The sequence below is a fragment of the Ovis canadensis genome, chromosome 2 (assembly GCF_042477335.2).
Source record: "Ovis canadensis isolate MfBH-ARS-UI-01 breed Bighorn chromosome 2, ARS-UI_OviCan_v2, whole genome shotgun sequence".
Classification (NCBI taxonomy): Eukaryota; Metazoa; Chordata; class Mammalia; order Artiodactyla; family Bovidae; genus Ovis; species Ovis canadensis.
The window spans coordinates 17,632,964-17,647,959 of record NC_091246.1 but is presented as its reverse complement, the minus strand read 5'-3'; the positions used below and the strand labels follow the sequence as shown (position 1 = coordinate 17,647,959).

At 36.3% G+C, this 14,996-nt stretch overlaps 1 protein-coding gene across 5 annotated transcripts in view; it reads left to right on the top strand.

Moving 5' to 3' along the window:
• Nucleotides 1-14,996, top strand: part of FSD1L (fibronectin type III and SPRY domain containing 1 like) — a 68,587-nt gene that overhangs the window by 14,451 nt on the left and 39,140 nt on the right. For 4 of the 5 annotated variants that reach the window (XM_069575524.1, XM_069575523.1, XM_069575526.1 and 1 more), the window contains exons 2-5: nt 497-592; nt 3,064-3,195; nt 7,809-7,910; nt 14,639-14,661. In XM_069575524.1, coding sequence (XP_069431625.1) covers nt 497-592; nt 3,064-3,195; nt 7,809-7,910; nt 14,639-14,661 — 353 coding nt within the window. The remainder of the gene's footprint in view (nt 1-496; nt 593-3,063; nt 3,196-7,808; nt 7,911-14,638; nt 14,662-14,996) is intronic. The other variant, XM_069575527.1, reaches the window with a different exon arrangement.

Genomic DNA, 14,996 nt, shown 5'->3' with positions numbered 1-14,996 from the left:
GGATAGTTGCAATATTCTATTGATAAATGTAATTTTAAATGCAGATTTATTATCTACTTTCGTATTTCTAAGATGTAATTTTTATAAGTAAAATGTCAAATTTCAGTGTCTCAACTTTTACTCCTATATCCTGATGTTAATTAGAAGTTTTCGTATATTTTTGCATCATTTAAGAATTTGATTTTACTCATTTGCCATGGCCTTATGACTTAATGTAGCAGTCTTTATATTAAATAATGCTGATCATCTGTGGTGTGAAAGATATGGTGGTGAAAGGTATGGTTGTACTATAGGGATAAGAGGTTTTAAAACAACTGCTTTATATGCCATCTTTTGTAATTATAGCCTTTGAACAATGAGCAGTTTTACATTGCTCGTGTTTGTTACATAATATGCTCTGGTATTCAGAGATATTTTTTAAAGACAATTGTTGTAGTAAAGTTTATAATTCTCTTTTAATAAAATATCATAATGTTAACAATTTTTTTTATCCTAGGAAGCTCTACAAAGGATCATTTCAACTCTGGCAAATAAAAATGATGAAATTCAGAACTTTATTGATACACTAAACCAGACACTAAAAGGAGTTCAGGTATGAATCTGTTGAGAAAAATTTGTGTGACTATATCACAGTGAATGATTGTTGGTTGGAATCATAAGTATAAATATATACCATTAACTCTAGATTATAAACTAATGAAGATGAGAGCAGGGTTTTTTAATGGCAGATTAAAAAAAAGCTTCATTTGGTAGTCCTGGATTCTCCATAGAAAGATCAAATAGTTAGGGAAGAAGAAAACTCTGGAATTGTAATTGGTAGGAATATTATAATGCTCACTTTTGTTCCTTTCCATTTCATGTTTGTATTTTCTAATCCCAAGTAAAAGCAAATCATGCCTTTCCAAAAGTACTGGGAAGCTAAACATTTCTTTTATGGTAAATAATAGAAGGAAAATGTAAATAGTAAGAGGTCCACTTGCAGAACTAGATGAAAGTAAAACATAAAAGATAAAGTGCCCAATGAGAAGAGAGGGGAATACTTAAGGAAATGATCCCAGGTGTAGGTGGGTAATCCATACTGTAAATAATCAAATGTTGATTGTGGAAGGGACCTTAAAGATAAGCTGGTGGTGCTTCTTTGTGAATGCACCTTAATTAATTTAAGGGTCATTTCTTTGTAAGATAAACATATTAATAGAAGATTTCCAGGACCCTTGTAGACAGTGAATCCTTTCCTTTGGTTTTTGTTTGGTTCAGCCTAGTTAGTTGCCAGGCTCTTGGCTTGTTAAACCTATGGTCTTATGTTTTCTTTTCTTCTGAAATTGCTGTGATTGAAGTTAGTTGATAATAATCTTCACCACTTTACCTATCTTTCTCAAAGTATTTTATTGGAATCCACTAATCTAGTTTCTTTAAATAAGCAAAACTGGTGGTTCTAAAACTCTTGGTCTATGGACAAGAGAAGCATCATATTTGAAATCTGGAAAAAGATGCCTTAGTACTGGAGTGAGTTGCCATTTCCTTTTCCAGGGAATCTTCCCAACCCAGGGATTGAACCCAGGTCTCACATTGTAGACAGACGCTTTACCGCCTGAGCCACCAGGGAAGTCCAAGATAGAGCTAGCTCATACTATTTTTTCTGATTGACAGATTATTCGGACTTTACTTTAGCATCCAGAAAAAGAAATAGAGGTGGAATTAAACTACACCCTTGTCATTGAAGATGGGAATATAAGCTGTAGTGGGCAGGAGACTCTAAGGCTATGCCAGTTGGTCATTGACAGGAAAAAGAGTAGGCCAGTCCCTTTTTATAGATGGAAGAACTGAGGTCCAGGAATTTAAGTGGCTTGTCCAGGGTCACACTTTTACTGAGTCGGTGTGGAATTTGACTTAGTTCTTCTGCCTTCCAAACTGCACATTTCTTCCTCTAAATCATGTTCTTACTACTGTATAAAAGGTAGTAAAATGATTAACACCACTTTTGTAAGCCTCTACTGGTTCTATAAACATTATAAGCAAAAATTTGGATTGTAATATTATAGTGAAAATGAAAGTGAAATTGCTCAGTCGTGTCCAACTCTTTGCGACCCCATGGACTGTAGCCTATTACAGTAGATTTTATGTATTAGTTCTGTAAACCAGTGCCAGTTTCACTTCTCTTAGTTGAATGATTCTTCGATGTTGAACAATACTTTAAGATAATTTCTTCTGCCTCATAATTGTTGCAAGTATGAATATTGCTTATCTAGGGGTTTCACAGATATTTTCTTATTTCTTTTTGAAACAGAAGCATCTTGCTTAATGAGGCAGTGAGGAACTCTGGGAGGGCGACAGTTTGAAATGCTATATTGGTTCTGCCACTAATAACTAGGTGTGGGGCTTTGGGCAAGTCTGTATTTTAGTTTGTAAAATTTAGAAGTTTGACTATAAATTCTAGTCAGTAGATGATTTCTGAGATTCCTTCTGGCACCAAAACTCAGTGTTTGATCCCTTTCTTCGAACCCAATAAGGATTACTTAGTCTTTTAATTCTGCTTATCTTGTGTAAATGCAGTGTTTTAGACAACCTGAGAGATTTAAAACTTTGTGCAAAATCAGCCCCAACCCTGTATGCCCAAACTGTTCCTCAGAGTTACAGAATCAAAGTCTCTGGAATATTTTATTAAAATCTGCTTCACTGATGATTCTCATGCACACCGAAGGTTGTAAACCACTGGCTTAGGGCCTGCCTTAGAGCCCAAAGGTCAGGACAAAGTTAACAATCTTAAAACAACCTTTCACCTTGTCCTGTGGAAACAGTCTTATAAAAGTGAGGAGAGGTATGGGCTAGTTCATAAAAGGCTGCATTGCTGAAGTAGAACTATCAGTGCAGCCAGCTTCTTGGATTGATCTGTTTTTAAAAACCTTATGTCAAATATTAGAATTTTAATTATTTTATGATGTTAGGCTATGGTAGTTCATAGTATGAGTTTATTCTCTCCTTTAATAAGCACTGTATCTTTTAGTTTTTTAGTGTTTAATAGCTCTTAAGTAAAATAATTTGTTTTATTCGTTTATTAAACAGGAAAATTCTTCTAACATACTTTCAGAATTAGATGAAGAATTTGACAGTTTATACTCCATATTGGATGAGGTAAAGGAAAGTATGATTAACAGTATCAAGCAGGAGCAAGCACGTAAATCACAAGAGTTACAGGTGAGTTCATACAATGATTTAAATATGAATAATTTTAGTCTGTATAATGCTTGGTTTATTAAAAGCAAAAATTAGTGGGGTTTTGTGTATAAATGTACTTTTATCTAATGGAAGAGTGATTCTTAATTTCATATTGGTCATAGATACCATTTTGTTAAAATTGTGGTAAAAAAAACTTAAGATTTACTCTCTTAACCGTTATTAAATATAAGTAGTATTAAATATATTCACTCTGTTGTGTATTGTGTCTCTGGGGCTTTTTCATCTTGCAGAATTGAAACTCTGTACTCATTGAACAACTCTCCACGTGCCCCTTCACCCACTGCCTGGCAACCACCATTGTATTGTCTGTTTTCATGATTTTGACTACTTTAGATGTCTCACATAAATGGAATTGTACAGTATTTGTCCCTTTGGTGTCTGGCTTATTTCACTCAGCATAATGTCCTCAACATTGATCCATTTTGTAGCATGTGCCAGGATTTCCTTCTTTTTTGACTGAATAATATCCCTTGTATATATTTACCACATTTTCTTTATCTGTGTATCTGTCTGTGGACATTTGGGCTGCCTCCATCTCTTGGCTGTTGTGAGTAATGCTGCAGTATACATGGGTATATGTTGAAATTTTGATAGTGTTTGCATTGAATTTGTAGATTGCTTTGGATAATAGAATTGATCATATTAAGTCTTCCAATCCATAATCGTAAGCTGTGTTCTTCATTTATTTGTTATTTAATTTCTTTTAGAAACGTTTTGTAGGATTCAGTGAATAGGTCTTTTACCCCTTAAGTTTACTCCAAAGAATTTCATTCTTTTTGATACTACTATAAATGGTATTTTTTAAAAATTGCCTTCTTGCATTGTTCATCTGTAGAAGTGCAACTGATTTTTGTGTATTGATTTTGGTTATGATATCTTTGAGAATCTGAAAGCTGTGGAGGAATACAGATGTTCTCTTTCTTTTACAAACAGGCACAATTTCCAAGGGTTAATTAAATTCCCTTTCAAGTCTGCCCAGTCTTCTTGGTTGAAATTTCTTATTTATATTTAGGAGGTAGGGGTTATATTACAGGTAACAACATGGGTTTGAACTGTGAGGATCCACTTATACGCTGATATTTTTCAGTAGGAAATACTGCAGTATCACACAGTCTGTGGTTGGTTGACTCTGCGGATGCAGAAGAACTCCAGATGTAAGGGTTGACTCTTTCGCCACCAGGGAAGCCCATTTGTGGATTAACCTTCTTGTTATTCAAGAGCCAGCTGTACTTAAATCATTTAAGGGTAATTAGTTTAGTCAGAAAGTACTCATAAATTTCAATCAGTAAGAAATTCATTCATTTAAAAACCAAGATTGGAGAAAAAAGGAAAACTCAGCATCTCCTGAAGTTTCGCCCATGATTCATCTTGTGCAGATTTCTGTTCTGCCTTGAACCCAGATCCTTCACAGCACTGGTTTGGAATACCTTTTAAGCTTTCAATTGCTTAATCTCTGGCCTGCCTTCCTCCCTCCCATGCTTTTACTGCTATTTTAATCATATGTAGTTTATCTTTAGTGTGTATTGTAAGGGAAAATGAAGTAGATTTGGATATGGAATAGATGTCATTCAGTTGAGTTCAGACGCTCAGTCATGTCCGACTCTTTGCAACCCCATGAATCGCGGCACACCAGGCCTCCCTGTCGATCACCAATTCCCGGAGGTCAGTCAAACTCACGTCCATCGAGGCATTGATGCCATCCAACCATCTCATCCTCTGTTGTCCCCTTCTGCTCCTGCCCCCAATCCCTCCCAGCATCAGTCTTTTCCAGTGAGTCAACCCTTCACATGAGGTGGCCAAAGTACTGGAGTTTCAGCTTTAGCATCATTCCTTCCAAAGAACACCCAGAACCGATCTCCTTTAAAATGGACTGGTTGGATCTTCTTACATTAAAAGGGACTCTCAAGAGTCTTCTCCAACACCACAGTTCAAAAGCATGAATTCTTCGGCGCTCAGCTTTCTTCACAGTCCAACTCTCAACATCCATACATGACCGCTGGAAAAACCATAGCCTTGACTAGACGGACTTTGAATATGCTATCTAGGTTGGTCATAACTTTCCTTCCAAGGAGTAAGCGTCTTTTAATTTCATGGCTGCAGTCACCATCTGCAGTGATTCTGGAGACCCCAAAAATAAATTCTGACACTGTTTCCCCATCTATTTCTCATGAAATGGGACCAGATGCCATGATCTTCGTTTTCTGAATGTTGAGCTTTAAGCCAACTTTTTCACTCTCATCTCACTATTATCAAAAGGCTTTTTAGTTCCTCTTCACTTTCTGCCATCAGGGTGGTGTTATCTGCATATCTGAGGTTATTGATATTTCTCCCAGCAATCTTGATTCCAGCTTGTGCTTCTTCCAGCCCAGCGTTTCTCATGATGCACTCTGCTTATAAGTTAAATAAGCAGGGTGACAATATACAGCCTTGACGTACTCCTTTTCCTATTTGGAACCAGTCTGTTGTTCCATGTCCAGTTCTAACTGTTGCTTCCTAACCTGCATATAGGTTTCTCAAGAGACAGGTGAGGTGGTCTGGTATTCCCATCTCTTTCAGAATTTTCCACAGTTTATTGTGATCCATACAGTCAAAGGCTTTGGCATAGTCAGTAAAGCAGAAATAGATGTTTTTCTGGAACTCTCTTGCTTTTTCCATGATCGAGCGGATGTTGGCAATTTGAACCAGAGGGTTCCTCTGCCTTTTCTAAAACCAGCTTGAACATCTGGAAGTTCATGGTTCACATATTGCTGAAGCCTGGCTTGGAGAATTTTGAGCATTACCCTACTAGTGTGTGAAATGAGTGCAATTGTGCAGTAGTTTGAGCATTCTTTAACATTGCCTTTCTCTGGGATTGGAATGAAAACTGACCTTTTCCAGTCCTGTGGCCACTGCTGAGTTTTCCAAACTTGCTGGCATACTTGAGTGCAGCACTTTCACAGCATCATCTTTCAGGATTTGAAATAACTCAACTGGAATTCCATCACCTCTACTGGCTTTGTTCGTAGTGATGCTTTCTAAGGCCCACTTGACTTCACATTCCAGGATGTCTGGCTCTAGGTGAGTGATCACACCATTGTGATTATCTGGGTTGTGAAGATCATTTTTGTACAGTTCTTCTGTGTATTCTTGCCACCTTTTCTTAATATCTTCTGCTTCTTTTAGGTCCATACCATTTCTGTCCTTTATCGAGCCCATCTTTGCATGAAATGTTCCCTTGGTATCTCTAATTTTCTTGAAGAGATCTCTAGTCTTTTCCATTCTGTTCTTTTCCTCTATTTCTTTGTACTGATCACTGAAGAAGGCTTTCTTATTTCTTCTTGCTATTCTTTGGAACTCTGCATTCAGATGCTTATATCTTTCCTTTTCTCCTTTTCTTTTTGCTTCTTTTCTTTCAACAGCTATTTGTAAGGCTTCCCCAGACAGCCATTTTGCTTTTTTGCATTTCTTTTCCATGGGGATGGTCTTGATCTCGGTCTCCTGTACAATGTCACGAACTTCATTCCATAGTTCATCTGGCACTCTATCTATCAGATCTAGTCCCTTAAATCTATTTCTCACTTCCACTGTATAATTATAAGGGATTTGATTTAGGTCATACCTGAATGGTCTAGTGTTTTTCCCTACTTTCTTCAAGTTATGTCTGAATTTGGCAATAAGGAGTTCATATCTGAGCTGCAATCAGCTCCTGGTCTTGTTTTTGCTGACTCTATAGAGCTTCTCCATCTTTGGCTGCAAAGAATATAGATTTTAATAATACATATAAATAAATATTTTGAAGAAGAATCTTCGATACATTTAAAAGCTTAGAGATGTGTTTGTTTCTTTGTTTAAAGTTATCACTAGCAATATTTTCACATAGCTTAGTTTTAAACTACAAATGATAAAGTGAGGGAGAGAGGCCAAGAGAGAAGAGAACTGAATAAGAAAGATTGTGTTAGGTGAAATTAGCACAGCACTATATAATAGAGCACGTCACTGTAACAGTTACTTACTACTTTTTGTTTATGTTTGACTTTTTTTTGAAATCTAGACACTTGAATTTGTGACTCTTGTGTTATCCAGTTTTGAAAGCTGTAAATTAGCCTTTATAGGAATATGTGTTACCTGAGTAATGTGATAAATGGAGTACTGAGATTGTGTTCAACTGAATGTACCTGTAACTTGATTCATACATTTTAGCTTAGTTAAATACCATCTAGAAATTTAGTCTCCATTATAGATGATGTTGTCTACAGATGGATTATTTTGATATTTTAATTTAAATCATTGATAGTCTTCTGGCTACCCTGATTGGAAGAATCTTTAAATAAATTTGACCCCAGCTATTTATAATTGCTTTGTTTTCTTTTGTATTTTTAAATGATGAGTATACCTTTATCTGTATGCAATTAAGCTGTTCTGGATGGTTTAAGATAATTAAAATTTATTATATATGTGACTAGTGATTAACTTCAGTACCTCTCTGAAATATGTTTGTTTGATTATTGCTGTTAAGAGTGTAACATTCATTTAAGATTCTGATCATAGAAAATTCTGTTTTAATGATTTATCATTATTATTTTTATTTTTAGAGTCAACTTAGTCAATGTAATAATGCCTTGGAGAACTCAGAAGAACTACTAGAATTTGCAACAAGATCATTAGATATAAAGGAACCTGAAGAATTTTCAAAGGTACCAAAAAACTGACCAAAAAAATGAGACTAATCCACTTAAAAAGGATAGTTCTGTTTAAAAGAAAATGATATTTCCCCATTTAATTTTGAATTCATTCAGTCATTTCTAATACTAGAAAAGGTTTGGAATTTGTTAAGTAAAATGCTAGCTGTTCATGTATTCCAAAGCATATGCTTAGAAGTATGTGTCATTGGGGCCATGAACAAATTAATTATTTATTTAAATGTTGTTAATGTTCAATTCAGATGAATGAAGTTATTCTTTTTTTCAGTTACATTCCCCCTTTATTTTAAAGGTATGCTTTAGCTGAATCATACCTTTGTTATAAACATTTTTTGGCTCACGAAAGAAGATTGGTATTGCTAATAACTAGGTTGATGTTCCTTTCACTGAGCTGATTGGGAAAACATCATCACTTAATGCATATGAGAGTACTGTGAAATTTGTTACTAAGTTTGTTATTAAATGTCCTACTGTTTAAGAATGCTTTATTGAAATAGGAAAATATATGTCCTTATAGGGTATATTTGATATGGAGATATAAATAGTAGAGCAAGAAGACTGCTAATGTTGTAACCTGGTGTTTGATAAGAGATTCTTAATTCTAGATTCTAAGTCTTAAGTGTAGTCATTTTTAAATGATTATCAATTTATCAAATCACATTTACTCTTTTATGTAGAATAAGTATGTAGACTACATAGAAAATGATGTGATAGAGTATAAAATTAAGTGATATAATTAGTAAAATATGTACTGTGAAGTAGTCTTATCAAGATAAGACATTTAAGTTTAATATTTTCTTGGTCTTTGTGGACTATATAGTGAACTATTTTATTGTTAGAAAGGTGGCTTTATAATCCACTTGTGCCCACCAGTGATTTAATTTTATGATTTTTCTATGAACTTTAAGGGTAGAAAAGACTTCCTTGAGAAGATAACATTTGCTGACTTATATCTCTACATCTTGAAAATTAAATTTAAAAATTAATTCCTTTTGACAGAATGAATCAGAGTTCTTTTGCCATAAACCAGTTAACTAATTAATTCATTCTTAAATTTGGCTGTCGGTTATAAGAAAGTTCATCATAGTACTTTGTAAGACTTATGTACAGGATTTATGAGGGAATTGTATCATACTTTAAATTATTTTAAAAGTATATATACATTACCTATTCAGAGGTCATTTACATGATAACTTCAAATATCTGGAACATAGCCAAAAACATGCAGAAAGCAAAAGATGTTTGAGTCAGCAGAAGCAGTGTCATAGAGTTCATGAGCAAGACTTAACATCTTCTAATTGTGATAGTTTCTCGGAATCTGTTATTAATATGTACATGGTACCACTGAGTTTTTAGGGTTTTTTTCCCCTTTTTGTTTCCTTGTTGTCAACAGAATCCCCTTCTAGTGGACTAGGGCAGCTGTTAATGATAGGCATAATCATAGTGGCGAGAATTCACAGCTTAGCGCCTGAGAGAGAGGAAAAAGACAGGAGAACTAGAAAGTATGGACATGGTACTCAAAAACAGCTGGAATCCAGTTGAATTTAAGTAGGACCTAATGCTTAGAAACACTAATAACAGTTTGTTTCTCTCAAGTTTCTCTTTCCATTGACATTTTCAGAGTCCTTTCCTCTTCCTCTCAAAAGATGCTGTTCTCTCTTGCCCTCTCCTTTGTTCTTTCCAGCTTTGTTAAAACTTGTTTCCAGTTTACTGTAAATTGGAAACGTTCTGATAAAATACATCACCTTATGGTCTAAATGTATTTTCTTCATGTGCTACTTTTCTTATTGTTTTGGTCTTGTCTTCCAGCATTTTGCAGTACTGCCTAATAGCTTGAACCGTTTTGAAGATGTGGTGAAATGAATTATTTGTCAGTGTTTCCTTGACAGAAATCGGAGTTTATTGTTCAAGAAAAATGCTTAACTGAGAGTTGCTTGCAATTATTTTCTTAGTATATCCAAATAGTATCCAGATAATTGTTTGTTCCAAGTTAAAAACCAAATTCACTTTCCTGCCAACTGCATGGACTCATGCTTGCCTCAGATTCCTAATTGCTGACAGGATAGGGAAAGATGACTTGGAAGATTAATTAATGGACTAGCAGTATGTTGTTAGATATTTGGAAACAATTCTTTTAAGGTATATTGTTTGTAAATATCTCATATTAAAGTGATTGCTGTGCTGAGTTGCTCAGTCATGTCCAACTTTTTGTGACCCCATGGACTGTAGCCCACCAGACTCCTCTGTCCATGGGGATTCTCCAGGCAAGAGTACTGGAGTACGTTGCCATGCCCTCCTCCAGGGGATCTTCCCAACCCATAGATCAAACCCAGATCTCCTTCATTGCAGGCAGATTCTTTACTATCAGAGCCACCAGGGAAGCCCAAGAAACTGAAGTGAATAGCCTATCCCTTCTCCAGGGGATCTTCCCAACCCAGGAATTGAACCAGGATCTCCTGAATTGCAGGTGGATTCTTTATCAGCTGAGCTACCAAATAAGATTAATATGAATAACTTCTGGAGACAAAAATTATTATAGGCTGAAATCCAGGTCATGAATCTTTTTAGATTTCATTATCTTCAAAAAGAGTACTTTAAATACTAATATTTAAATGATCATTTTGCAATACACCAGTGGGAGAAGGCGATGTCACCCCACTCCAGTATTCTTGCCTGGAAAATCCCATGGACGGAGGAGCCTGGTAGGCTGCAGTCCATGGGGTCACTAAGAGTCGGACACGACTGAGCGACTTCACTTTCACTTTTCACTTTCATGCATTGAAGAAGGAAATGGTAACCCACTCCAGTACTCTTGCCTGGAGAATCCCAGGGACGGGGGAGCCTGGTGGGCTGCCGTCTATGGGGTCATGCAGAGTCGGACACGACTGAAGTGACTTAGCAGCAGCAGCAGTATGAGAATTGAATAGAAAACTGCTATTTGCCAGCATTTGCCAGCATTAGATAGTCTGAAAGAGAACAAGTAAAACTAGCACAAATGAAAAAGGATTTTAGAGTAAATTTTCACTAATTTTTTTAGTTGTTGAAAGTTTGGCTGATAGTAAATATATGCAGAAAGCTCATCAGCAATTGAGTTCTGGATGAACAAGTAGCCAAAGCCTCATCAGACTTAGTTTTTCTGCTAATAACTGGCCTACAGAACACTGCATGGATCCCTTAGCAAAACTAGTATTTCTACCAACTCCTGCTCTCCCGTGAATTTAGAACTTGAATCCTACCTAAGAAAAGAGCTGAGTTTGTGGGACAATTTCCAAGTCAGTATAACTCACCAACCACTTCATCACAATCTTGCCGCACATAACTCAGTTGTCAGACGAGGAGGAAGGGAATGGTTACCTGCCCACAAATGCCTACAGTGGAGAAAAAAGTACAGAATAAGGTGAAAGAGAAATAGTCTTCTGGATTTGATCACAGGTGAAAGGGAGAAAGGATTTTGTGTATTTCCCAGTTTTGACTTACAGTAACTCACCTTTTGAATTACCTTTTGTTCAGCAAGCATCAGTCTCTGACCACTGGGAGGAACAAATAATGAGAATGGTAGAAGCTCACTCAATATTTTCAACGGAGCACAAGTAGTATTGGCAGAAGCTCCTTCTGTGAGCTGCAGTCAGGAATTCCAGGAAAGAGGACCATCAACGAAAGCATGAAGGGCACACGGGTTCAATCCCTGGTTAGTGAGTTAAGACCCTGCAAGCTGCTCAGTGTGCCCTCCTCCCCCCAAAAAAGGCATGAAAGTTTCAGTTATGAAGGCAGTTTAAGAACAATTCTAAATGTTTAAGAATAGGGACTTCCTGGCATTCCAGGGATGCCATGTTAAGATGCCATGTTCTCGGTGCAGGGGGCACAGTTTTAACCCCTGGTTGGGGAACTAAGATTTTTGCATGCCACATGGCATGGCCAAACAAACCAAAAAACACCCTAAAACCTAAAATCCACAAAAATATTTGTTAAGAACTGTACTTGTTAAGAGCTGTGCTTTTTCACCTGTACTTTTTATGTGTGTTTGTAGAAATGTAATCTGTTATAAAAATGTATCTAATCATAGAGTATAGATGCATGCAGTACGAGATGCAAAATTCATTTCAAGTTATTTACTAGGGTTTTGTGAAGGCTTTTAAATAATTATGTTTTTTTTTAAATAGTGCTCTTTATAAATAGATAAATACATGTACGCTGCTGCTGCTGCTAAGTCACTTCAGTCATGTCCGACTCTGTGCGACCCCAGAGACGACAGCCCACCAGGCTCCCCCGTCCCTGGGATTCTCCAGGCAAGAATACTGGAGTGGGTTGCCATTTCCTTCTCCAAAATATATATAAACGGTAAAGCATCTGTCTACAATGTGGGAAGCCTGGGTTCGAGCCCTGGGTTGGGAAGATCCCCTGGAGAAGGAAATGGCAATCCACTCCAGTACTGTTGCCTGGAAAATCCCATGGACAGAGGAGCCGGGTACGCTACAGTCTATGGGTCGCAGAGAGTTGGACACGACTGAGTCACTTCACTTCACTTCACTTCATAGAAAATATAAAACTTCTGATGTTTGGAATCCAGGGGATCTTCCCAAAGCAGGGATTGAACCCAAGTCTCCCACATTGCAGGAGGATTATTTACCAGCTGAGCCACCAGGGAAACCCAAAAATATGTATAGAAAATATAAAACTTCTGATGTTTGGAATCAACCATTATGCAGTGTTTTTTTTTTTAATCTGATGTTTTTGTCTAAGGGAAAATAGGACCTTGAAACTGGCTCTTATTTACTCTCTGACTGAGCTCCCTTCATTTCCCATATTATTTCTTAATATGGTATTTTTGGGGTGAAGGTAGAAGTCTCAATCATATAATGTAAAAAATATTAAATATTTGCCCCCTAGTCATTTTCAGATCCTCTCAAGAAAACTTTACAACATTATCTGTCCCAAATGTTGTAGGAAAATCTGAATTATGAAACAGTATGAATGTATAGACAAAACTTGAAAAGTTTCCTCAGTGTTGTATGGCATTAACATTTTTACTGGGAATTCTATTGGGCTTTACTGCAAATCAAAATAAAGATAAATCTCTGGAAAATGTGAAATTAATATCTAGCCTTTGCTACATTCAATGTTAGTATATTTTTCTCACAGCACTTATGATTCATAAACAGGTATATTTTTATTTTTTGTTGCTGTTTATCAGTGCTCTGATTTTAACTAACTTTTCCCTTGCTGCCTCTTTCCATTTCAGCCTCTGTTTCAGAGAATTAGATTGTTAAAATGTTTGTGTGCTTAGTTGCTAAGTTGTGTCTGACTCTTTGTGGCCCCATGGACTATAGCTGGCCAGTCTCCTCTGTCTATGGGCTTCTCCAGGCAAGGATACAGGAGTGAGTTGCCGTTTACTCCTTCAGGGGATCTTCTTGGCCCAGGGATTGAATGCATGTCTCCCGCGTTGGCAGGTGGATTCTTTACCTCTGAGCCACCAGGGAAGCCTGATTAATATACAGTGTCATGGAATTGCTTATGGTAGTGCTGGAACTGTGTGATGTACTCATCTTCTAAATTTCAGTTCTGTTCTTTTTGTTTCTGACATTGTAAAATTATCTAAAATATTCCCAGGTGGCTCAGTGGTAAAGTGGTAGACAGGTATGCAGACCAGAATATTTTAGATTAGGTATAAAAATGACCAGTACCAAGTAAGAACAGTATTAGAACTGAAGAAAAGAGAGAAGCATTGCTGTATACGTCGAATTAATGTTCAATTAAATTGAGTAATTGTTAACTATTACCATGTGCCAAGCTTTATGCTAGACACTGGGGATAGAGTGTCAGGCATAACAGCCATCTTCTACATCAGGTGTGTTGTTAATTATGGTGCTCAGTGTAGGGGAAAAAACTTATGTTGGATCTACTATATGGTGTGTAGATTTAAAGGGGATAGCAATGCCTGTATTTTTCATCATTTTTCTTAGATGTGCAGTACCAAATAATAGCTGTGCCCTCTTCCTAAATTTGTGCTAGAATTCTCAAAAAAAGAGAAAAAGATATCTTAAGTAGTGTAGGTTTAAGTTGGCAGCTCTTATGAAGTCATCTGAGGGAAAGACCCATTGCTGCAAGTGTTTCTTTGGTTTCTCCTTACCTGAATTTTTGCCATTACAGCTTCATTCTTTGGGGTAAAGGGTTGTAGAACCGCAGCCTAGTTTTATATGTTAGCAGGCAAGCTCTAAGAATACAAAGTCCTTGCCCATGTGGAGGCAAATAGAGAAAACTTGGAACAACCATTATGAAGTGGTGAAAGAGATCTCTGAAGAAAATTTGGAGAGCAGATTTGAAATATATAAGAAAACCATCAGAATGCATAGAAATGTGTGCCCCATGAAGGAGATTGAGTGTTCTAGTTGAAGAGTGTCAGACTAAATGAAAGTGGAGGTGTGTGTTGATAATCTTAAGGTAAGAAGAAAATTTACAGTCATCTGAAATTAGTTTGAAGTGTTATATTTCCCTCCTTATTTTAAAGTGATACATATATATATGGGGACCGGATTTCCTATAGTTCTAACATCACATTATGCAAGCTGACATGAACTGTACAAATTATAGGAAATTTGTTTTGGTGAAAATGAACTAATCTATTCCAGGGATTTTATCCTAACTTTTCTTGCATGTCACTGCCATTGAAACTTGCATGAAAAGCACTAACTGCCTTCTTTCTCTTCTCCCTGATTTGCTCCAAGGCTGCCAGACAGATCAAGGATAGGTATGATATAAAACCTACATTTTTTTAAAGTATCAACATTGAAGTCAGAAATGAAATTCAAACAGTTTCTTATTAGAATCTCATTAGTTAAAATAAAAATATCTAATGGCCAAGTACAGAAAAAAAGAAATAGCATCTTCTGCCTATATTCTAGAATAAAGAACATATCAGCAAGATTTTTTAAAAATACAGTTTTGGACAATTATGTGCTTCCAGAAGAATTTCATTTCTGATATAATGTAGTTTTAGTATAGTCCTTAATTAGCTGTGCTAGTAGATGGGAAACCATTTTGAATAATGTAAAAAATATTCCTGGAATGCATGTTTTGTTGTTA